Source organism: Cryptosporidium ryanae (assembly GCF_009792415.1).
Source record: "Cryptosporidium ryanae isolate 45019 chromosome Unknown contig_21, whole genome shotgun sequence".
In the NCBI taxonomy this organism is placed as follows: domain Eukaryota; phylum Apicomplexa; class Conoidasida; order Eucoccidiorida; family Cryptosporidiidae; genus Cryptosporidium; species Cryptosporidium ryanae.
This window is the reverse complement of record NW_027125551.1, coordinates 203,649-228,563: the sequence shown is the minus strand read 5'-3', so window position 1 is coordinate 228,563 and position 24,915 is coordinate 203,649. Positions and strand designations below refer to the sequence as shown.

General features: G+C 31.2%; 10 protein-coding genes across 10 annotated transcripts; 4 read left to right on the top strand and 6 right to left on the bottom strand.

Annotated features, from left to right (window-relative positions):
* Positions 1-36: 36 nt before the first annotated feature.
* FG386_001113 (uncharacterized protein) lies at positions 37-1,428 on the bottom strand (the record flags this gene model as incomplete). Its single annotated transcript, XM_067340506.1, has 1 exon — positions 37-1,428. One exon carries the CDS (start codon positions 1,426-1,428, stop codon positions 37-39), a length of 1,392 nt encoding a protein of 463 aa, XP_067196574.1.
* A 318-nt stretch (positions 1,429-1,746) lies between these two features.
* FG386_001249 (60S ribosomal protein L36) lies at positions 1,747-2,070 on the top strand (the record flags this gene model as incomplete). The annotated part of the gene is made up of 1 exon (XM_067340642.1): positions 1,747-2,070. The coding sequence occupies one exon, from the start codon at positions 1,747-1,749 to the stop codon at positions 2,068-2,070; it is 324 nt and encodes a 107-aa protein (XP_067196710.1).
* A 180-nt stretch (positions 2,071-2,250) lies between these two features.
* Positions 2,251-11,833, bottom strand: FG386_001248 (uncharacterized protein; the record flags this gene model as incomplete). Its single annotated transcript, XM_067340641.1, has 5 exons — positions 2,251-2,335; positions 2,394-2,581; positions 2,629-3,019; positions 3,125-11,631; positions 11,708-11,833. The coding sequence occupies 5 exons, from the start codon at positions 11,831-11,833 to the stop codon at positions 2,251-2,253; spliced, it is 9,297 nt and encodes a 3,098-aa protein (XP_067196709.1).
* A 1,724-nt stretch (positions 11,834-13,557) lies between these two features.
* Positions 13,558-14,328, top strand: FG386_001247 (RPB7 like OB fold RNA polymerase subunit; the record flags this gene model as incomplete). The annotated part of the gene is made up of 1 exon (XM_067340640.1): positions 13,558-14,328. One exon carries the CDS (start codon positions 13,558-13,560, stop codon positions 14,326-14,328), a length of 771 nt encoding a protein of 256 aa, XP_067196708.1.
* A 119-nt stretch (positions 14,329-14,447) lies between these two features.
* Positions 14,448-15,797, bottom strand: FG386_001246 (uncharacterized protein; the record flags this gene model as incomplete). The annotated part of the gene is made up of 1 exon (XM_067340639.1): positions 14,448-15,797. One exon carries the CDS (start codon positions 15,795-15,797, stop codon positions 14,448-14,450), a length of 1,350 nt encoding a protein of 449 aa, XP_067196707.1.
* A 226-nt stretch (positions 15,798-16,023) lies between these two features.
* Positions 16,024-16,374, bottom strand: FG386_001245 (histidine triad (HIT) family zinc binding protein; the record flags this gene model as incomplete). Its single annotated transcript, XM_067340638.1, has 1 exon — positions 16,024-16,374. The coding sequence occupies one exon, from the start codon at positions 16,372-16,374 to the stop codon at positions 16,024-16,026; it is 351 nt and encodes a 116-aa protein (XP_067196706.1).
* Positions 16,375-16,781: 407 nt separating this feature from the next.
* On the bottom strand, positions 16,782-17,342 carry FG386_001244 (uncharacterized protein; the record flags this gene model as incomplete). The annotated part of the gene is made up of 1 exon (XM_067340637.1): positions 16,782-17,342. The coding sequence occupies one exon, from the start codon at positions 17,340-17,342 to the stop codon at positions 16,782-16,784; it is 561 nt and encodes a 186-aa protein (XP_067196705.1).
* A 971-nt stretch (positions 17,343-18,313) lies between these two features.
* On the top strand, positions 18,314-21,127 carry FG386_001243 (HC-23 protein; the record flags this gene model as incomplete). Its single annotated transcript, XM_067340636.1, has 1 exon — positions 18,314-21,127. One exon carries the CDS (start codon positions 18,314-18,316, stop codon positions 21,125-21,127), a length of 2,814 nt encoding a protein of 937 aa, XP_067196704.1.
* A 344-nt stretch (positions 21,128-21,471) lies between these two features.
* FG386_001242 (uncharacterized protein) lies at positions 21,472-23,334 on the bottom strand (the record flags this gene model as incomplete). Its single annotated transcript, XM_067340635.1, has 1 exon — positions 21,472-23,334. One exon carries the CDS (start codon positions 23,332-23,334, stop codon positions 21,472-21,474), a length of 1,863 nt encoding a protein of 620 aa, XP_067196703.1.
* Positions 23,335-23,664: 330 nt separating this feature from the next.
* Positions 23,665-24,840, top strand: FG386_001241 (E2f3 protein; the record flags this gene model as incomplete). The annotated part of the gene is made up of 1 exon (XM_067340634.1): positions 23,665-24,840. One exon carries the CDS (start codon positions 23,665-23,667, stop codon positions 24,838-24,840), a length of 1,176 nt encoding a protein of 391 aa, XP_067196702.1.
* Between the last annotated feature and the right edge of the window lie 75 nt (positions 24,841-24,915).

Below are 24,915 nucleotides of genomic sequence, written 5' to 3'. Positions count from 1 at the left end.
ATATAATTAATTTTGCAATGTTGCTTTACTCTGCATCTAAGATTCATTAGGTATTTGAATTAGTGAATGAGAAAGCTCGCGAATTATTTCTGGGGAAACGAGATAATGGTATTGGTTTTTCACAACCTCTTGTAATTTTAATATTTGGTCTGAAGAAAATTCATACTTGTATCTTTGAACAAATGTAAGTAGAGTTTTATGCCATGTCACGGGTAACAAAGTATTTGTCAATATGCTTTTAGAATTCAGATTTACATTATTGTGAGAAAATAGTATAACTTTATCATCTGTCTGTGAGTTTGTTCCTTTATTAAATTTATAAAAACTTTCGACTAATTCACTTATAACTTTTCTTGGCATGGAGTATTTTTTGCTTAATAGAATCATGATGAAGTGAGTTTGACAGGTATTCCAGGGATTAATTTTAGAAAGCTTAATGATCGCAGCAGCTGCATGAAGTACAGGTATGCTTACCTTGCTCAAAATACTTCCAATAATTACTGCCTCTTTAACTGTACAAGACTCGTCTGCGGCAAGGGGAAGTAAGATTCCTTTAAACCATGCCGAGTGCTTAAATAATGCTTTTTTAAGTGCTTGATAATAATGGTAATTAAGTTTTCCATAATTTTGGGAGATATTTTCCCTCACAATAGGGTATAGAATTTCAGAATAGAACTTCAATGAGTCATTCGGAGAGAGATTTGAACAAAAAATTCGGACGGCCTCACTCATTGCGTTAGGTGTCCAGTTGTGTGGTTCTGTAATATAGAGTATTTCTTCCCAGTTTTCAAGTCTTGGAATAATAGTAAAAGCTTTAGGCAATTTTCCTGATTTATATTTAGTGAGCCATTTTCCAATTGATGAATATACTAACTGAACCTTCTCTGGTAATTGAGTGGACTTCTTTATATCTGAATGATTGATGGCAGACTCACTCACATTCTCGCGTAATTTTGAGACGATTATATCAACTACGTCAGATTTATTTGAATTATTACACAATTCATTATCACCATTTACACTTTTATCCAAAAGATTACTCCAATAAGAATCATCTAGTCCAATATTGTCTCCAATTTCAATATAATTTTTATCAACATAAATATAGCCAAATTCATTAATAGGAAGATCAAATTTACCCTCTATATTCTTTTCAACAAGGTCTTTGTCTAATTGAGAGTCAGAAAATGTATCCTCATCAAATTCTTGGAGAAGCTGACGGTTCGCCTCTTCCAGTATTTTTTTACCAACACTTTCTGGAACCTGAGTGTATTTTTGCCCTTCATCAACAGATTCTTCCAGTAAATCATAATCTAAAGAGATCTTGCTTTTGCATTTTAAATACGGGTTTTTTGATGACTCTATATCAATATGAAGTGGATTTCTAATTTTTGAGAATTTACTTCTTTCTCTTTTAAATTTGGGCATTTCACAATAAAAAGCCTTAAAAGGAAAAAGGAGTTGTTATATAAGGGTTATGGTCTCAATTAAAATAAGACCTTATATCTAAGATAGAATTTATTTAGTCAAATTAACCGTAGTATGTCAACAAATCTGTCAACTATAGACTACAGCAATACGCCACAAGGCGGGACATGTGCTTTGGGCGCCTTTTGCTTGAGACAAATTTGGTGTAAAATGTCCATTGTAAAAATAACCAATTAGACTCAAATCGTCATCTTTCTTCTTTGATACAAATAGCCAAAGGTATATTTTTAGTTATATAAAAATATTGTACTAATAGAAATGACATCTTCGATTTCAACGGGAACGGTTGTTGGTTTGAATTCAGGATTCATTGTGACAAAAAGACCCAAACAAACCAGACCTAGTTCGCGTAAAGGCAAATTATCTGCAAGAAATGCTCTTGTAAGACAGGTGATTCGCGAGGTTGCAGGGTTTGCACCATATGAGAAGAGAATGATGGAATTGTTGAAGGTTGGATCAGCTTCAACAGCCAAGAGAGCCATGAGATTTGCTAGATCGCGTCTAGGTACAGAGAGAAGAGCCAAGAAGAAGCGTGATGAGCTTGTAGATATCATTCAGCAACAGAGAAAGAGGGCAGCATAAACCGACTAGGAGAAGGGAGGGTTTAGTATAATGATTAATTATCTACTTGTTGATTTCAGACGGGTATATGATTATTGAACTTTTTAAGGTTTAAGTCCATTCTTACTTTTAGTTGATAAATAGATATATCAATTAAATTTCGTTTTTTTAACTTTGTTCTATTAAATGTCTGAATAATGCTTACCTTCCTGGGTAATCTTGAAAAATACTTCCTAAGACCAACTCGCGTGAGTTATCACAAATATTTTCGTTCATCTCATTGTATCTAAGTGTTTATATATAGTTAATACCTATTTTGTTATATATCTCATTAGAACACGTACCTAAGAATTTCAATTACCAGGAGGAAGTTGCTTGCTGAATTTTGGTCGTTAAATAATAAAGGAATCGAATCACTTTTTTCCGTATTTGAGTCGAATACAATAATAATTATTGCTTTGTTATTGTCGATAACAATTTTGTTATTGGAATACAAGTAATTAAATTCAGAATTGTTTAGTATTGTATTGATCTAATAGAAATTATAATATGAATTAAAAATTAAAAATAACAACTTACTGCTCTGAACGGTATTATTATTGTATGGATTGGTGATTTCAAAGTTAGAATGCTCAAGTTTCTATTAACGAAATATTTTCCTGATATAAATTTTTGACTTAATTGATCGTATATTGATATCGAAACACCATTTAATGCACTTTTTATGAAACAATTGACGAGCTCATTAATGTCTGTCGAATTCATACAAGGCTTTGACTGAATTTCTGTTGATTTACTTATTTTAGATGAATTGACTCTACTACTGTCACTTTCAGTCTCAATATTCCTTATAATACTGCACCAATCAACGTCTACAGTATATGGATTCCTACAAGTATTTTCACTAATATTACAACAGAAATCTTTAACAAAACTCCACATTGTACTAATTCGAATATTTTTTTTCATCCTAAAAAAAAAGTGAAAAATACATGCATTGCTCGACTTTACGTAAATAGAAAAAAATATATTTAAGAATAAAAATAAATGAATTAATTTTAGAAACTACGATTACTTATAGTAACAGTGGTTAACTTGATTAGCCTCCTTATTGATTGCATTTTGCCATATCAATGCTTTATCACTTGCAAATGATTTGGAAGAATTTACAATTAGGCTCTCAATTAGTTGGGTTTTAGTTTTGTTTGAATCAACAATTGATCCGAGACTATTTTTTCTAGTTTCAGAAACAATGGTTTCATTTAAATTAGCATTTGAGTTGGTGGCAGAATAAGTAGAAGAATCTGAGATGTTTGGGAAAGGATTTAATGGCTTCCTCAACTTTGCGATAGGTGATTGAAGTGACATTAGAAATTGAGTTCTAACCAATAAATTGTGATGGGGTGATCCAAAGTCAGGAAGTGAATTCAACAATTCTCTCAATTCAGGCAGGTTTGTTACAATTATTGGAACGTTCAATAGGGCCTCTTCCTTTATTAACTGTAGTTTTGATATGAGTGATTCAGTTGAAGTTATCTGTTTTATCACAGGTATTTCCTCTTTAATATCCTGTATAAATTTCTTAACATTATTTTCCATTTTTTCGATTTTTAGGTTGAGATCCTTTTTTTGAATTGGGAACTCAAAAAGACATTTTTTAATATTTTGTAGCACTTGAATATTCTCTAATTTTGGAGTTGAGGGTTGATTCGAACATATAATACTTCCTGGTTTAGATTTATGAATACTAGAACCATCAATTTGAGCAGGTGTAGAATTTTTTTCAAATTTACGAAATACCTGATCTATGAAATCTTCATAGCTTTCTATTGAAGCTAAGACATTTCCGAATGAATATACAGGAGGATATATACAGGGCAGATTAAGACCTTGTTTTAGTAGGTCAACAAATATTTCAAATTCTTCACAATTGACCCTTAGTTGCGTGTAGTTTTCACTCCATTCATTGCATTTACCTACAATATCTTTGATCAAATCACAATTAGTGAAAAAAAATTGCAAACGAGTAGTCTTTCCATCTACTTTTCCATTTTCAGTTACAATATTATTCATTTCTGGAGGTAAAAATTTAATCTTATATTTGTCAACTAAATAAGAATCAGCTTTTCTCCAAATTTGTATATTATCATAAATATTTTTTATATTAAAGAATGTAGGTTTTTGATTCAATTGATTATTATAAAAGTTTGATATTTGTTTTCTGATAAAGCTTAACATAGATTCAAGGTAATATGTTCTAAGTAGTTGACAAATTATTTCTTCTTCTGGAAATGTAACACCAGATTTTACCATGTTGTTAAGTAATGTTTCAATGTTAACTTTAAAGTTTTCACTGTTAATACTGATAACCTCACCTTCATATTCACCTTCAGTTTTGATTATAGCATTTTCATTTGATGGATCAAATCCATTATTATATAGGTTGAATTGTTTCAAAATTGAATTACAGTTAAAGTAGTTAGAACCAATCGAAAGGATTCCAGAATAGAAATTTTTTGCGGAGCTGAGTTTTATTGGAAAATTTGGAGAGTAAAACTTGAAAATATATTTGAATTCATCCCATTTTAATCTTTTTTCAAGTTTTAGAGAATCACAGAAGGTCAAGTCCTTCGGTAAATTAACTATTTTCAGTGATTCCAAATTTCTGCTAAAATTGTAAAACTTTTTGTTGAAAAATACTAGGTATCTCAATATACAATATAACCATTCCATTTCAACAATTTGATCGACCCCTATTGATATTCCTAACAAGTATAAATTAATCATTCCATTGATATCTAAATCTTCATTTTCATATTCCAATTTTCTAAGCCTTCCAATTGAATCAGGATCAATTATCAAGTTTTCACAGTTGAAACCACGAAAAACTGTTTTAAAATTAACTTTAACTGTATTATGATTTGTTTCAGAAGTTGAATCATTAAATTTTTTGATTTTTCTATTAGCTGAATGGATAGGGATTAATAATCGCTTTTTTTTCCCCTTTTTAGCTTTTATAAGTGATATTCTAGGATTAAGCATCTCTTTAACGGATATCTTATTTTTTATTATCCTTCCCTTTCTGCTGGTTGACATATTTTCTAGGATGTCCGAAGTTTTTTCCCTATCAATATTTTGGTTTTCAGCAAAATGAGTTTCAGACAAGTCTAAAGATTCATTTTTAACTTTCGTTAAGGATGATGTTTTTTCTTCAAAGTCCGGATCTTCAATTTGATTCTCTATCACAAATATAGATGGATCATAAGTTGAATTTTCAAAAGCATCCCATTTAAATTTGTTTTGAAAATCATGAATCCACACATTGAGCAAATAAAATTTGTTGTAAATAACGTTTCTCTCGTAAAGTTGAATATATGAAATTGGTCCGGAAAGGCTATTAAATAATAATTCTCTTAGCTTTTCTTGTGAATATACTTCTCTTTGCAGGCCATATTTCTCAAATAAAGCCTGTTTATGGAATTCAGGCTTTCCTTGGATTTGAGAAATGATGTATTTATTATTGTTGTGACACAGCAATATATTACTTCTTATTAGTTGTGATATAATTGTCTCAGATTGAACAGATGATGTTGTGCTTCTTAAAACACAGAATGGACATTTCCAAGGAACTTCATTATAGATACTTTTTGAAAAGGTAAAACCTCTTCTGTTTTGATTATTTGACAAAACGCATTCTTGATGATACAAACGATTGCATTCATCACATGAAATCCAAGATAAATGGGAATCAAGGTTTGTCATGTCTTTTTCTGAATAAATATTATTAAATGTGGAACAAATTGCACATAAATCTGCAGGAGTGTTCTCAATACTAACAAAAACTTTAATTGATATAATGAAATCAATTATAAGCTTGTTATTATATACGCTTTTTTTTGGATACGAGGTTGGATCTATAACTCCTATTTTTTGGATTAAAATATCATTTGAACCATTTATTTCAGTTTTGTTAGCTATATCTTTATTGTACCAGTAAAAATAACCATCTAACCAACCATATTTCAGTTCAGCTCCCTCATTTAAAACAATGTTATTTTTAATATTTTTCTCGTCTTCATTTTGTGGTTGGAATAAAAAATCGTGAGTCAATAATTCCTCCGATTCCTTTAACCATAAATAAAAGGATTTTGGAAAGTTGTTTGATGTTTTATCGAATGCCTTGTATTCTGAACAAACGTTATTGTATATTTCATCCGAAGTAATTTCACTTTTATTGGAATGGATAGACTCTCTCTTTGGTCTTCCTCTAGGTCTTGGAATCTTCTTGATTAATTGTTGATCTATTTCCAAAGATTTGTCTACATTTAAATGATTTTCATTTTCGTGAGAGCAAATATCTGACATTATTCTTTTTATGTCCTCATCCTTAATTTCAGATTTGTTTTCGTCAGATAATATTTCTCTTAGTATCTTACAATTCTTCGTATTCCTTTCAATTTTCTCATTCACACCTTCAACATGTAGCCATGGACGTAAAATTGTATTCTTAGGTAATAAAAGAATTGCTTCTCTGGCATGAAGGGTCCATTTTAAAATATTAATTAGATTTATTACAAGTTTTGTTTTAAATGGAGTTTGTATTGGCATCTGGTCACATATTTCAATTAGAAAAACAAACTCTTTAAGAGATATTTTATGCCCTAAGTCTTTGTTATTGTGATTTAAATTATAGCTACCTTGTACAGATAAGCTTTCAATATTTGATTCATTTTTCTTATCATAAACATGAAAATTAATCGAGTTTTCCCATATTTCAGGTTCCGGATCGCAGACTTTTGTTTTAGAACTGCATTTTAAATAATTTGAATCAAATTCGAATTCATAGTTTGCGGAAAAAATAGTTGGAAATTTATTATTAATTAGAGATATCCAAAGTAATGTCAGTTCAATAGTTAGAACAAGGTTTTTTATCTCTGTAAAATAAAATTTTATGTTTTTTATTGCAAAGCTCAATAATAATAACGACATATCGATCGTAGGTATTGGAATTTTTCTAACTATTTCTAGAATATTATCAATATTTTCTTCGTTAACTCTTTCTTCTAGAATACATTTACCTCTTTTCACTCTCTTTTGTGAACTTTGATAAAATTTATTCAAATCCTCAAGTTGAGAGTTAATTAAATTATTATTTTCTTCGATCTTAAAATCGCTTAGTTTCGGATTTAAGATATTTTCAAGTTGTTTTAGATCGCTTCCACCATCTGCAGGTAAAAACATAAAATACTTCTCATTAATCATTGATTTAACCATATTGTTTGTTTCTTCATAATTTTCTTTGCCATATCCTTGACAATGTATTAATTCTTTTTTTTCTCTCATGTGATGCAGCAAATTAAATAGTAAAGAAACATTATAAAATGAATAGTTCTCTGATGGATTGTTATTTTTTTGGTGCGAGTCTTGATGTTTAGCTAGATCTGGATTAAATACCTCCAACAATTTATTTAAAAGAGTACTACTTCTCTTAATATTGTTGTAATCCATATTCAAATAAGGATCCAATATTTTATCCCAATCAAGATTAAAAGTAAAACGGCTATTATCGATATTATCGCCCTTCTTGTCATCATATTCCAATTTTAGAATATATTCCTCCATTAATAACTCGAGTGAAGATTTGAAATTCTTTGGTATTAAATCACTTGGAATTACCTTGTTGTAAAATGTTTCTGTTTTTGAATTATTAACAACATTGTAGCCTAAAGAGTTAAAAATACTTAGCCACTGTTTAGCTTTTTCAACAGAATTCTTAAATTGTTCGAACAGTTTACTATCAATATATTTTTCTGAAATAAATGAATTTCCAAAAACAATGTCTCTTTTCAAAACATAATCTTCCGAAAAAACAATTCTTTTCAGTTCATCTATTGAATAATTGTATTTGATTTCAGTCTCATCAGTAATTTCCATCAAAAAAAAATCAGAATTTGTTTTTAAATTTAAACGGCCCCCTAAATAAAGATTATTACTTTCAATATAATTAATTAGTTCAATTGCTTCATTAATATCATTTACTCTTGGTTCTAGTAAATCTTGAGTCTTATTACTTAGTAGTGATGATAAATACTGATATTCATCCATAATTAAAGTGTTAACCAATTTTTGATTTAAATCACGCAATAGTATTTCTTCTTGAATATAATTAGTAAATTCAATTAATATTGGGTGCTTAAGGCATTCATTTTGAAATTCTTTTAAATGATTCGTGAATTCATATAGGTTTTTTATTTTGTTAATAATTGATTTTTCATTAAGAGGATGTGTTCCAACACGCGAATTTAACAGCTCAGAAAATTTAGATTGAGTTCTTTCATTATGACAAGTTTCCAAATACTTCACTCCTTTCTCCCTCAAATTAATGTATGATTTAACACTTTCTTTTAGATCCCTAAAAGTATTTAATCTTTCACCAATACCATAGTCAGTCTCAACTAACAACTTGGCAAAATAATATGGAATCTTCTTCGATGAAAGTTTCATCTTTTTCGTTCTGATAGGTTTGTTTGTTGTCTCTAAAATAGCACTTCTGTATACCTCATCCCACTCTGTTGAAATATTCAACTCAAACTCAAATTTAGAAAGAAATTTATGGTCCACTATATTCAAATTTTTTCCTCTTTCAAGTAATTCTTTCCAGTAATTCAAATCTCTAGATAAATTATTTTCAGAGGCTTTAACTTCATCCATCCATTTTTTGCAGGACTCAAGGTCATCTAACAATTTACCTGTGTATTTCAATTCACCAAAAATCACATTAAAGTTGGTAATATTCCATACTGATGTGGAAATTAAATTTTCGTTTATTAACTTAATATGTTTAATAACAGAGTCCATTTCAATTTGTGAAATCCCTAAATTTTTATCGGTACAATTGTCAATAGAATCTGATAAATAGGGAAAACATTTGAGAGTGTACTTATCAGAATTATTTATGTCTTCAATATGCTTCAACCATCTATCCCAATTTTCAATTTTTACAGGAATTTTTTCAACATCGGCTACTAATTTAACAAGACTTTCGTAGGAAAATAAAAGGGAAAATGGGTGCTCCATCCCAGTACTCGCAATTAATTTTTTGTCACCTGATGAAAGTAAAAAAGATATTCTATCATACTCCTCAATTATAATTTTAGTCTTCCTCTCCAATTCATTCATCTTAATTGGAAGAAATTTCAATTTATCTAGTAGATTATTCCAACATTCGATTCCATTTTTTGTTTGTTCATAGGAAGATGCAACGAAATTCCAATATTTATAAATTTGTTCCAGTTTTTCAATGAACAATATTGGTCCTAGTTGTATTAATTTTTCCCAATGTGAAAAAGTAATCTGTTCTGGAGCTAATAAATTAATTTCAATGTCATTTTGAATCTCTTCCTTAATTGTATTCTCAATTTTATTTCTCCCTTCAGTTTCAAGTCCGTATAGTTTTTTTTCATTTTCAGACTTATCCAGCATATTCAAGTCAAGAGTATCCTTAAACTCAGGTTTGTATGAACAGAAATTAATACGGGATTTGAAATAGTTTAATTTATCTATTAATGAAAGTAATTTAGTGTCATCGATTGGAAATTGGACTTCTTTGATATCAAGTTTCCAAAGCAGAAAATATAACTCGGCAAAAAGGCATTCTTCTGTTTCAGAAGAAACCAATATCGAACTTCTTTCCAATAACAGAGATATTATTGAGGATACATTCGAATTTGAACTTCTTGAGCACTTGTTTAATTCTTTTCCTTTTTTTAGCCATCTTTCACAACTATCCAAACATGAAGAAAGTTCCTGTAATATCGATGTGTCATAAATTGTTAATTCATTACCTTTATCTATCAGTTGCTTAAGTTTATTATATGACAAACGATTTCCAATTTGAGATTCAATAAAATGAATAACTTCTTGCAACTCCTGCTTTGTGAATTCATTCCCTTTTTTAATTCCAGTAATTGTATTCCAAACACTCGAAGATACATCCTCAATATCTTGTTTTGTATTATATTCTGAAACACTCCTAAGGAATTCTTTGCTTTCATTTAACCAGTTACTACTTTCATTAATCTTTGCTTGTAATCCTGGCAAATATTCGCTCATATCTAGGAAGTCGCATAAAGTATATTCTGCTTCCTCGATTATTAGTTGAGCCTCCATGTAAATACAAAGGCCGTCCATTAATCTTTTAAATTTTTTATGCCATTTTTTCCAACGGAGATAGACAGGTTCCATGTATTTAGAAATGGGAACATTGATTTTTAGAGTCAAGCTCTCGAGCCATATTTTTTCAAAATCAGATGGTTTTGGGAGTTTCCAGTCATTCGTTGACTCCATCAATTTCTTTGCATTATCAATAACGATCTGTATACTTTCTGGAATGTCGTTTGCAGGAAATCCCTTACAAGCAGATACTAAATTGAATACAAACGGTGGAGACTGAACCACATTTAGCCAATCCAATGCCTTATTCACTCTATTTATCAATTGTTTTTTAACTGAGACATATCTTTCATCCAAGAACTTGGCTGCTGGTTCATTCAAAAGGCCCTCGGCAAAATTAAGTCTCATTGGGCGAGAAAGACTCCTCTCTACTTTTTCTATCCAGTTACTTGCAGCAATTTGTTCAGTGAGACCATCAGTTCCTGGGACTTCTATGAAAATTTTATCCTTGTCTTTCATAGAGTCTTTGCATTTATCTAAGCTTTTCTCAATAATGGCAGACTGGACTGTCTTTCTCCACGTTTTTAGTTTTTCAAGTTGAAATTTTAGGAGAGTTAAGCATTTGGAATAAAAAATACATTCCTCTCCTTCTTTCAATAAATCATGAAGTTGTTTAATCTGAATCTTATTTGCGGGTTTAATTTCCTCTAAATCTAAATTCAATTCTTTATTGTCTATTAAAAAAATCTCTTTAACTTTTCTTTCAAAGTTTGACGCTTTTTTTACAGCTTGGGAAAGTGCTTCAAGTTCTGGAAGTATAACTTGTTTTTGAAAAATAAGCCCTTCAAACAACAATTCTTGACCTTCTTCAAGCGTATATCCACCTTCTTTGTAACTTTCATTTAGAATTATACTAACTTCTTTTCTCCAACTATCAACAAAGCTTAAAAATATCTGTTGGTTTAAGGTAATCTCCCAATATTTTCCGTAGGATACCGGGTAACAGTTTGAATTTTTTTCCAAGCCCCTGTATTCCATTTCATCCTTTGAAGTTTGACTCTCGTTTGATAACAGTTTCTGAGAGTCATTGCTTCCTAAAGACAAGAAAAACTCATTTATTTTTAATTCTTTCCTTGTGAATTCTCTTTGTTTGTTTGATTTGTAGTCGTTTTGTTTTGAACCGTTATTTATAGTAGAAAGCAACAATTTTTCTGCTGATATCCCTTCTTGAAGTGAGAAAGATTCGGAAGGAAAATTGGTTGAAATATATCCGATTAATTTTTCTCCTGACAAACAATTGAAGTCAGTTTCCATACTCCTCATTAAATACTTTAAATTTTTTATTGTGTCTTCAGCTCTTTTACCAGATTCTTTATTTCTTAAAATGTTAGGTTCATATATACATTCTCCCTGAAAATTTAAAGTATCAAAAAGAGATATATTAAAATAAACATTCAGCTAAATATGATTATATAATACAACTTACCACTCTTGATGAAATATTTAATTTGTCTTCGTCATTTTCCTTAGAGAAAAAGGGAGGGACCCAAGCTTGGTAAAGACTAGGCTCTACCCTAATGCTCTTCCTTAGTTTTCCACTACTTTGAAGCATTTCAAATAGTCATATTACTACAACAATTTATTGAGCCTTATTGTTCCTATAACACAAAGGTTTAATAAAAAAGAATCATAAATTTATGAAGGATTTTAAGTGTTATAAAACTGAATTACTTACGTGAGCACTACCGCATTTTGTGAAAACCAACTCTTAATTCAGATTTTAAGTAATATGTGGATTTATACCAAACAGAATTAATTTGGTATGTTTTTATCATTTTTATCTGTATCATGTCTATGGTTAATTACTCTTTTTTTATTTGAAAGCTATCAAAACTAACAAACAAATTGAAGCAAACTGATTGAGTATATACAACTATATTAGAGTTATAACTGACGGAAATAATAATGTTTTTACACAGATATAGAAACAAAGTAAGGGTCATAACAACATACAAAACACCATTTCTAAATTTTAATTTGTTTCCAAATATTCAAGTATATCTTTCTATAATTTCTTAAAATAAAAAAATATTCGAGAAAAAAATTTAATGCAGCAGTTTGTTGCAGTTTGGTCCTTAAAATTAATGTAAGGATGAAGTTAAAACTTATTAAAAAGTACATTTTCTTTAGAAGTCAATGTATTTACTGGTGTAAATAAAAATAATGAAAGCGATATCAGCGCCCAATGACATTTTGCATTTAATGGAAAAATTCGAAATAAATGTTACGAAAATTTATTCTAGTAAACTGTTTATACAATAGAAAAATAAGCAGTTCTTTATGAGGCACGTGATATGTGTGAATGTTGTTCAATATGTGAACAAGATTTAAGAATTTCAATTTTTAAAGATTCACAATTTTTTATTTAAAATGTATGTTTAATGTGGAATAAATTGTATTTGCTGTTATGGAAATAGAAATGGGGTAATATTTAAAGAGAGTTGCAATACAGATGATAACACTTATCTATGAGCGAGTTAAGTTGAATTTTTCCTATAGTGAACGGTTTTTAGATAACTTGGAATTAGTAAGTAAAAAGAAACAAACGAGTAAATAGACAAATTTATAAACGAATTTTATTGAATAAATGAGATAAAGTTAATAAAACAGAAAATACTTGTGAATAAGATTTGGAAAAGTTAGGAGTTACACGTAGTATGGGCTTCTGAAACATTGGCAACTGATGACACATGCTTCACAGAAGTGAATATGAAAGTATGAAGAAAAAATTGTGTAGTTTTGTGAAATAGCCGCAACATTTAATTATTACAATGATTATTATTTAAATTTAGTATCTTAGATGACAAATTTAAAGAGTGAATATAAATTTGGAAATATGGGTTATAATATGACAAATTATAAATTTATTAGTACTTTATTTGGAGAACTTGCTAATTTTTAAATATATTTTAAATTAATAAAAGATAAGAGCCGAAACTAATTATATTTAAAACAAACTTAATTAGTGGACTTTCATATACCGTGCGTCGGAGGCTCAAATCGTATAGGTGGTTAGTACACCGCGTTGTGGCCGCGGCGACCCAGGTTCGAATCCTGGTTTGAGCACTTTTTCCGTACGCGTAAAAAGCTTATTTTTACTATTAGAAGTCGCGATTGTTGCGCAATTCTTGACATTTTATTTTGACGGGATACATATTTTGATATAATTGAGTACTTGTTAATAAATACTCGAGCAAACAACATTCATATATATATATATATATATATATATATATATATATGATCGAATGAATTCATCTGCTTTATAGAATTGAAATGTACCAAATTCCATGGGAGGTCAGAGAATCATGTGTAATAACAAATGAGGTTGCCTATCATCTAATTGGTAAGTGTATCAGAAATATTAAACATTCAAGTAAAGGCAAATATATTGAAACAGATACTACCGTTACGGATTCAGGTAGGGATATAGAGAAACTAGCGGTTGAACAGTTGAAAAATATAAGAGAAGGTTTTATAAATAAAGGAGAATATACTAATGAGTGTTTTGAACTTCTTAGAGTTAAGGGAACAGTACAGCTGCTACCAAATAGTATCGGAAATATAGATGACTCAATAAAGAGATACTTATGTTGTTTTTTGTTTCACTATATAGCAGAGTACTATGGTATTTGGGTCTGTTTTCACAAAGTAAGTGCTATAAGTACACATGGATATATTCCAGATTGCGAACCAAATGGGTCATTTCTTGTTAATATTGAATTTAAGGCTCTTGTATTTAAGCCAAAACTAGGTGAACAACTTATTTGTCGGATTTCTCATATTTCACCCTCCCATATATCTGGAATAACATATGGATTACTAAATGTAACAGTTCCGACAAAGAGTCTCAATGAATATAATTTTGAATTCAAAATGGCAGATTCTTTGTCTTGTGACTCGAATACTCTTATTAATAAGAAGGATAGTGAGCAAAATCTTAAAAATGGTTCACTAATAGTGATAAAAATAAAAAAATACAGTTTTTCAGACGATGGAGATTTTATTTCATCTATTACAGGAAAATTCGATTCCATTTATAAATGAAAAGTTGTATTATTTATAATGATTTATGAAACTGTTTTTACATGTTAATTTTATTTAGATTTGATAAAAAATTATATTTTAGTACTGTATTTTTCTTCAATAATGAATAATTTTATTTACTACGAATCTTGATTGGGAATGAATAAAGAAGATATATTGTAGCTTGTTCTTGATGTTGGTGTATTTCCAAGAGTTACAAACAATTCCTCATGTGATGTATCGAATGGGAATTTAGGTGGTAGAGTAAATTGTATTGAAGACTCGTTTCCTCTTTCATTGGCACTAAACAAATTTTGAATTTCAATATTAAGTGCTATCCTCTCATCGATTTGACTCATTTGTTGATAATTTGACTTAATATCAGGTTGGTTTGAGCTACTTTCAAGTGATATATCTTTTTGAGAAAAACTAACAAAATGTTTATTATTATGTGTATGTTTTATAGTTTTATTTTCACTTGAAATAAACTCTGAATTTGAGATTTGTTGGTCTTTTTCAATAAAATGATTCCTGTAATTATCATTAGTTATGTAGTAAACTGAATGGCGATACTGTTTGTTAGAATTAGTATCTTTCATGTAATTTGACTGGTTTAATTGAATCACTTCATTTGGTTGTATAGTTCCCCTTGAACTCATTACACATTTATCAGTGCAATTATTAATATTGACAGTTGAATAGTCCGCCTGTTCATTTATTGTGTTGTAATTGACAATTTTGGTAATATTTCTTTCGTTGTTATTGTAAATTTTTCGTTGGTCTAATGCCTCTTCATTTCTTATGTAAGTGTTGTTTGTATCTTTATCGATTCTTGTATGAATATCTGTATTCTTTGTTGAAACTGATAATTGCTTTGAATTCCAGTTTCTGTTTAAAAGTGTTTCAGTTTCTTTTTCGTAATTTTCGATATTAAGTCCATGACCTTGTAAAAGCTTTACTAATCTACCTCCATCCCAAGAAGGTTTAGATACTTTCGCATATTGATCAGAATTAGAATTGTATTTTATATTTGAGTGATTTATACCAGTTCCATTTAAATTTGAATTTCTCAAAAATACACGCCTTTGTGTATTTATCTCTGCTTCATCTCCCACCTCTAAAAAACTATTGTTAGTATTTATATTTGTTTCAAAAGACTGTTCATAATTTCTGAGAAGACTTCTCCTGTATCTTCTTCTTCCTCTTAAAGATGTTCTTTTATATTTAGAAAAGTTATTGCTATCTCTTGGATCTATATATGTATTTTGTGAACAAATAGGATGGTATTGACTCAGTTCATTACTTTGTAAATTGTCACCCATTAAATACTGTTGACTGGCTTTAATACTGTTATCAAATGTTAGATGTTGCTGTGAACATGTTATTGGAATATGGCTTTTCTTAGAACGATCAATATATTGCTCAAAAGCGATATTTGGAAACCTGGATTGGTTTCCGTCAGAGCCTTTTATTTTTAATCCATAGTCCATATTATACTATAAAATATCTTAAATAAAGAAACAAAGAAAAACCAATGGCTAATTTAATTCAATTTTAAGATCAATAAACAGTACACATGTAACGCGAAAATAATAATTACAATTATGGGGAGACAAGGAGATGCATGCATGACAGCCCCCCTCCCCCCACAAAAAAACAAGTGACCTTTTTACGAGCAAATTCTAAATCAAGTTGATAAAGTGCAAACACATGAGTCTAACCTGGTGGCCAAGTGAAGTTTCGACCACCTAAAATATGAATATGCAAGTGAAATACTGCTTGGCCTGCATCCTCACCATCATTTATTACAATTCTAAAGTTTTTTAAATTAAGTAACCTGGCAACAACTGGAATTTTCGTCATTAAATGACCTAATATGTCTTTGTGATCATCAGTTGCATTGCTTAGTCTTGTAAGTCCGTTCCGTTTTTTCGGTACCAACAACACATGGACAGGAGCGGCCGGATTTATGTCATGAAATGAAATGCAAAGCTCGTCTTCGTAGACCTTGTTACAAGGAATCTCACCTTTTACAATCTTATCAAAAATAGAAATTTCAGTATCCATTATCCTTTTATGAGTGAACAAAGTGAGGTTTTGTAAAGAGAAGTATTGATGTTATGAAATATAAATATACTTAAATAATACAAAAATTGTCTTGAGCGGGACAGGTGTTATTTCGGTACCCGTACCTATTGGCGGTGTAAATACTCTGACTAAAGTCACAAGTCACTATTCCCATAAAAAATTCTTCAAGTAATTACCAACCTAGAAATACGCTGTAAATATAAACAAAACAGACAAATGTGATATCGTAGTGTTTAACTAAAATAACAAAAAAAAAACCATCTAACTATTTCGGGCTTTTAAAGTATAGCGTAAACACAGGTTTTATTAGGGTAAAATTGGAAGCTCGTATTGAAACGAGGAAAAAATGAGTCACTCAATTATATAGTGGGGAAAACAATATGTCCCTACTCGACTTTTATTCCGACTTCATTACTTTCAATATAGTTGTATGTATCATTCTGTAACTTTTCGTTTTGGAATGAGCTTTGATATTCATCGAATACTATATCACTTCTACCGTATTCGAAATCACCTATATATTCGTCTTCAAATTCTTCTTCCGTGCACTCCTCATCAAATTCAGTACTTTCGCTGTTCTCACCGTTAGAATATGATTTCAGCCATGAAAGTGAGAAATTACTGCGACTTTCATCTTCATAATTCCAAAGAAGTCTCTTCAATTTCCTGCTGTTATTGTTTTCATCAGAGTCTTTTAATGGAATGCAAGTTGCAGCAAAGTCTGTTATAAAGTTCCGAGTATAGTCTTCTCCCTCCTCTTCGATAAAGTCAAGATGTGTCAAGTCATAAAATTGTCCTAATCTCTCTTGTTTAGTTACATATACTGTTCTAAACTCAACAGTTTCAGAAAATGCAACGGAAAATCTTGGTCTTTCTTTCCTTTTACTTTTTTCATCCGGAAGTCGCAAAAGACCTTTTTTGCTTCCGCGAATAGTAGACGTTGGCATTTTTTTTTCACAGTTTAACCTGAAGATTAACTCTATCTAATATATCAGAGATAAATTCACATCTGCTCTCAACACAAAAAAAAATATTTGAAAGTTATTTTCAAACCTCACAAATTAGAGAGAAAAGTAAATGTTTTCCTTTACAATTATTGTCTACAATAACTGCTGACGAATTTTTTAGGCAAACTTTCGTGACAATACTCGCGCTCATACAAATAGTTGCCGCTTTGCAAGGGGTGGTGTTTTAAAGAATATAGAAGGAGATGGAAAATAAAGTAACGGGGTTGTTTATGTTGGAAACGTAATCATGGTGATTGGAAGTAAAAAAAAGGAAATGGATATAAATGAAAATCTGACGAATACATTAGGGTGTGTTTCATAAAAAAGTAATCATGAGAAGATTCAAATGGGAAATATATGAATCTTAACTGTTTATCCTTTATTTCCAAATTAATCGCTTTTTCGTTAAAAAAAGGCGTTCTTTTTTATAGAATAACTGCCTTTACAATTTCCGACAATTATCAATAACAAAATATACCGCCATGACTTGAGCGGGTTAGAGACAATACTTAAAGTCCTATTTGTAAAGCCTATACATTTACTTAGTGGACTAAAAGGCCTTGGAGTATTTAGAAGTGGTTAGATAAATAATTGTCCATGAATATACGTCTTTCTATGTCATAGTATTTGAAATAAAGGAGTTTTGAGCGCAAAAAAAAAAAAAAGTATAGACAGCCAGGTAATAATCAGTGAAGCCATATAATATTACGGTCAATCTAAGTATTAATAGTTTAGCAGTTAAGAATTGACAATTGAGGGTTAACATTTTTATTATTAAGAGGGATAAGGGGAAAATAACCAGGAGATCAAGAAAAAATTATCAAATAATATAGATAAGCTCGGTAAGCTATTCTCAAAATTGTATTTGGCAACTAATATTGGGGATGAGAGTATAAAATATTTATACTGATATGGATACAAAAACAACAAATGACTCTTTTTTGTGGTCTTTTACAGAGAATGAATGTTCTTTATGTTCAAGACAAATAGGAATAGGAAATGGCGTTCCTGGAGCGATTCTTCCATGTTGTCAACAAGTAGTATGTGAAGATTGTTATAAAAATGAATTGTTAAAGAAAAGTAATGGAAGTTGCCCATTTTGTTTTTTCAAAGGAGAAAGTAAGCCCCAAAAAGCCTCAATTACAATGAATAATATTATGAATTCAAGTAATCAGCCTAATTTAACGGTTAGAACCGTTCCAAATGGAGGTTCTGCCTCGAATACTAATCCATTGCCCACGGTAGGAAGTGGTTTACCTTTGGATCTTTCTTGCTGGCTTCCACAAAACCTAACTGCAATTTGTAACCCTGGATATCAATCTAATAGCACTACTACATGTGCTGCTTCCCCATATTACAAAAGTAATACTACAACAGGTGATGCTTTTAATCAAGATAACTTCATGTATATGCGTGGAAATTCCATTCCCGGAGTTGTTTGTACTGCAAATCAAGTAAATGTTGGAATTGGAGGCCAGAACATTAATGCCCCTTCTGGACAACCACAGTCTTTTGGATCGATATCTGATGGATTTTGGAATCACTCTGCGAATTCCGCCTCTATAAATAATTCTTCAAATCATAATTCCACTGGAAGTTCGACAGCAGGATCATTTATTTCCGACCCTTGGATCTCTTCAACAGGAGGGTATTCGCCTGCGAATGGATTTCTTCATGATTTCGGTGGTTACGAAAACAACACTAACAATATTAACCCAAACAATATATCCTGCAAAAAAGGTGAGAATTCAACTGAAGACGTTCCAAATATAAGTGGTGCAAAAACATCGTCAAAATCTAACAACAGCAATGCTACTTTGAATAGTGGTCAAAATACGAAGTTCATTAACTGCAGTGGAATCAATAATATAGCTGGAATTAATAATAATATAAATGATAATAATAATTGTGATTTGGTGGTAGGTAGTGATTATAATAAAGATGGTATTTACTCCTCTAATATTAATATGAATTCTTTCGTTCAAGGAACACAAGGATTGAATACTATGTCTAACAATACTATTACTGATATTTATAATAGTAATTCAATGTATACATGGACAGTACAAAATCCAATTTCATGTAATGGTATAGATTCATTTTCTCAAGTGAATGATCAAGAGGATAATATTTCCTCTGCTTCAGTAGATATGGATTTCCAAAGATTTTGCTTAGGTCTTGGCTTCGATATAAATAATCCCCGACATCCTAACACCCCTGATACACATTGTAAAGACGTCCTTTTAGGTGAAAAAGTTCAAGTGAGATCAGATTTTGAGCACAATTTTAACAAGAACAATGGTAATTCTGCTGATGGAGACAATTTCAAGAATATTCAAAGTTTACCTAAAACAAATAGTTCTAATTTTATGGACTATAGTGTTGACTCTAACGAAAACATTGATGATACATACAAATCCAAAATTTGTGATATTGAAAACAAGATGGAATCTATTGATTTAAAATATAATTTTAACAAAGATAGTCAATCTATATGTGACCGTAATATTAATGATAATAGTGTTATTAACGGTGATAATAATGGTAATAATGATAATAGTGACATGAATAATGAAAATAACACGGATATAGACTCTAATAAAAATAATGATGATAATAATTATATTAATAATGAAAGTAATAACAATGATACTAATTATCACTTAAATAATAATGGGAATAATGTGAATAATGGTCAAAACAATAAGAGTACTGTTGACAATAGTCATTTGTTTAATAATTCTGCATTCCCACCACTTACAAGTGCCATCATCAAACAATTACCCTCTAAAGATATAATAAAAGCATCTAATATAGCGAATTCGCATCAAAACGATGGATTTATTTCATTAGTTGGACAAAATCTGTCAGGGAATATTCCAGGATCTAATCAAAATATAAACAACAATAATCCTATAGCTAGCTCCAACCCTAGGTTGTTAACTATAAAAGGTACCAGGACTGACAACGTTACGAGAAATATAGGCGGTACTCTTTCTGGGAACAATGGAAAACAGAATATAACAGGTTCTGTTAAAGTTGGAATAATTAACAATTTAGGTGCTTCAACGGGGAATGCTTCTTATATAGATGCTGTTCTTCATAAAGGTGAAGCCAATACAACTGGTGTAGGTGGAAGGTCAGATAATTCAACATCAACTAATATTGGCAGTGACCTTACTAATCCAAGTGGTGAAATTCCAGTAAATCCAATAAATACCGATGAAGATTTATCAGTTTCTTTGGGAGTTCATGGAGAACCATATAACTATAAGAGAGCTTTGTGTAGACATTGGATGCGTGGATATTGTTGGCTGGAGGCAGACTGTAAATTTGCACATGGAGAGGCCGAGTTGAGAACAAGGGATGGTAAACTCCGACATCCAACATTGTCAATTAGTGTTGGATCCGAATCTTCTCGACAAAACCAAGTACAGGCACAATTTCAATCTCCCACACAAGTTTCTAGTAATGAAAATAGTTCTATGGGCTCAACTGGAGGTTCATCAACGACATCTGCCTTAACTTCAACTGGAGCAGTAGTGGTTTCACCTGATATTCATCAAAAGACAACAAAACAATTAGGCATTAAATCCACAGGAACTGCTAGCTATGCTGCTACAGCTGCAAGTAGTCTTACGAGTTCAGTATTAAACAATGACTCCAATATTAGTTATAGTGTTATGGTCGTTTCTGGAGCATCTAATTTAGATTCCAAACGTTGATCATCTTAGTTTGTTTAAAATATATTGTTCAATTTATTAGTAAGTAGAGTATAAGTATAATTTTATATATGTAACTTAGTTTTTATCTAAATATTTCGTATGTATATTTACATTTACCACTTCACTTTGCTTAGGTACAACCACAGGTTCTAATTGCTGAGACAGGTATAAATCAATACGGTCTTGTCGCAAGAAAATAGTGAAAATGTAGCTAGTGTATTCTGGAGTAATGTCATAAAAAAAAACAAAATAAACATTAACAATGTAGTAGTATTAGTAGAATTAGTATGACGAACACGAGAACAAAGATAATTAGCTAATAAAGATCTTCTGTATGAAGTCTATTACTCTATAGTGTCTGGGTTTCCAATAAAATCATAGTAATGAAATACACCATCAAAGTGTTCATTTAAACTATCCTCACCATTTCTATCACTAGAATACTTTATTCCTTTCTTTTTTAGGTATCTAAGGAATATTGCAAATATCTTGTAATTTTTTAGTTTGCAAAGAGAAATGTTTTCCTTTAAGGTAATTTGATCTTTGTCTTTGATTACATAAACACGAACTAATCTCCCATTTTTACTGCCATAAAGGACTATTTGGGTAGTTATTGTCTCATTTGTTTCTTTATCTTTGAGTTCCTCGAAATCTAGAGAGTATGACTCGTTAGGATAGATTTCGGTAAAGAGTCTCTTGTTCACTTGTGCAAATCTTTGCCTTTTGTCTCCTACTTCAGATGAAAATTCCGTTTCAATAGTTGATGGCCCATTTTGCTGATTTATCACAAACCATGTGACAAATTGTTGTTTAGTAAGTTCTCTTCCTGCAATGTCCTCTGCAAGAAACTCCTCGGTATCGTCAAGTAACAAATCCAATAATTTAGCGGTTGACTTGCTACATCTTTGCAACTCATTCATATTTCTAATTTCAATTAGTCTTTCAGACAAAGTTACGGATGTTGAATTTTCTATTTTGTTATCTAAGTTTGTGGAAGCAATATATTTACTCTGTGAAGGATCGGAATTTTTTTTAGAACCTCCTTGATTATTTACATTCGAAGTATATCCTACACCATTATCTTCTATAGCAGTATTTGAATTTGCATGCCACTTCTTTGAACTTTGATTCCCTTCTTCCTTTTTATTGTCAGGAGAGTATCTTATATTACCTCTCAAACTGTACTCATCATTGGAAGTAATGTTCGTATTTTGTTGTCTCTTCTGTTTTGATCTATCAATCTCTGAATCAGAACTTGACTCAGATTCAGAATAATGCTTATGTTTCTTACTATATCTGCCACCCTTACTTCTATACCTTTCTGGTGAAGATTCATCAGACGAGTAATAATGACGACTTCTTTTGTGATAGTCACGGTCTCTATCACGACCTCTATTTCTCCCTCGATAGTAACCACGGTCACGTGATTCCTCTTCTGAATATGAACTATTTGAAATAGAACTTGAACTTGAAACACTTTTTGCATGTCTTCTGCTATTCCTTCCTCTGTATCCTCTTACTGGAGATTCTGATTCGTCCGATGAAATTGAATAAGAACGCCTCCTTGATGACCGGTAATAATGGGGTTTTCTTCTGCTTGGGTACCCGCGATCTCTGTGATCCCGATCGCGTTCTTTATATCTTGCCTTTTCTCTGTCTCTTCTCCTTTCTTTGTCTCTATCTGTATCAATATCTATATCTCTATTTCTTTCTCTATCTCTATCTCTATCTCTGTCCCTTTCTCTATCTCTATCTCTGTCCCTTTCTCTATCTCTATCTCTGTCCCTTTCTCTATCTCTATCTCTATCTCTATCTCTGTCCCTTTCTCTATCTCTATCTCTGTCCCTTTCTCTATCTCTATCTCTGTCCCTTTCTCTATCTCTTTCTCTGTCCCTTTCTCTATCTCTGTCTCTGTCTTTGTCTCTATCCTTCTCATTATCTCTTTCCCATATATTATCACCTTGCTCTTCATATTTTATTTTATTAATATTCTCCTCATCCTTGTACTTGTGTTGTTTCCTAAAGTATTCATTCTTTCTATGGTCTCTCCTTTCCCTATTACTATTATAATCACGTCTTCTCCACTTATTGTATTCTAATTCATTATCCTTGAGCACATCTGAGTCGAGACCCCTTTTTCTATCTCCATCTAAATCATAAGAATTTTTGTGTCTGTCATATGGTGAGTTCGAGCGTGAAGATGACATCTTTATAAATTCAATGTTAACACTTGAGAACCGAACTTTCACCTCTAGAATATTTAATACACTTAGAAACAGTTCTCTTAGTTGTACACACCCTAAAATCAAAGATAAATATGGGGAGTGTTATGATGAGTTGCTAAACTGTCTAAATTCGCGACCCCAAATTCTCAGTGAAATTTATATAATCCATGAACCGCCAGAAACAAGTGGCGGGTATAAGTAGCGCTCTTATGATTAATATTTACAGGCTTAATAGTGAAGGTAAGAGCGCCGAGTCTCAAAATAATCTAAAGATAGTAAGATTGACTTTTTGTGAACTGGAACTAATAATTAATGCAATACGGTAGACAATGCCAACAAAATGAAGCAGCAATGTTGAGCGATAACACATTCATTCAACAATATGACGATTATTCTGCAAATTCTCAGATTTTTGGGAATAGAGTTTCAATATTTCATGATAACCCTGCTGAAAGGGAACCTGTAGTTTATAGGTCCGAAAGTATTTATAGTGATGAAGGATGTGTAACCGGATATTCTATGGTAAAAAACAGCTCAATTGGGAATATCATACATGAGAACACAGAAACAGACCATAATTTTATGGGGACTGGTTCCAGCGGAAAACAACATTCTCCAATGTTAAGAAGATCTTTGACATCACCTACACCACATATTTCTGCACCCTATTCACCAAACTCATATCGCCAGTCTTCACCTATTTACTCGAACAGTCATACTAGCTCCCCGAGGAGTTTGTCACCTACTCTCTCTTCTAGGCAAAGTCCTTCTCTTGGTTCAGAACAGTCGAGAGCAGAAAGCGGATTATTGCTGCTTACTGAAAAAGTTATAGAGTGTGCTAGACAAAGCCCAAACTTTGAAATAGATCTCCAAACAGTTGAAAGCAAGCTGGGAGTTCCAAGGAGGAGACTCTATGATATAACGAATGTGCTTGAAGCCGTTGGGTTATTTACAAAGCCTAGACACAACATATATAAATTGAATTTAGACATAAGCTCTGGACTTCTACAGGATGAGGGAAACGACGAGAACATAATGTTCTATACTAAATCACAAACTGAGTTGGAACGAGCCATTGCAAATTTGAGATATTCGATTGAAGAGTTAATAAGGAATGGAAAGGAACAAGGGTTATTGTACATTGATGAAGAAATAATGTCAAAGCTATGTCCAGCTAACTCAAATACAATAGTTGCTATTTCAGCTCCTATTGATACATCTATAACCTTAAACCCAAATCAACATTCATATCAGCTCCTAAATTCTATTTTGAGGACTAAAAACAGCTCAAGTGAGAACGGGATGATCTCTGTCCAGACGCAGGTACTAGACTCACATTGGAGTATACTTCTAAAACACCGTACTTCTCAATTAGATGTTAGAGTCATCAATGGGCATGCCAATATACTGGAAGAAGTAAAGCAGGTCACTAGTTTACCTCTCCAGCAAAACAAACTCCCAAACCCGGTTGACAATTATTTAAAATAGAAAGAATTATATCAAACGTTAGTCATAGAATATAAGAGCTAATATAAAGATAAAAAAGACTTTCAGTTGAGAGAT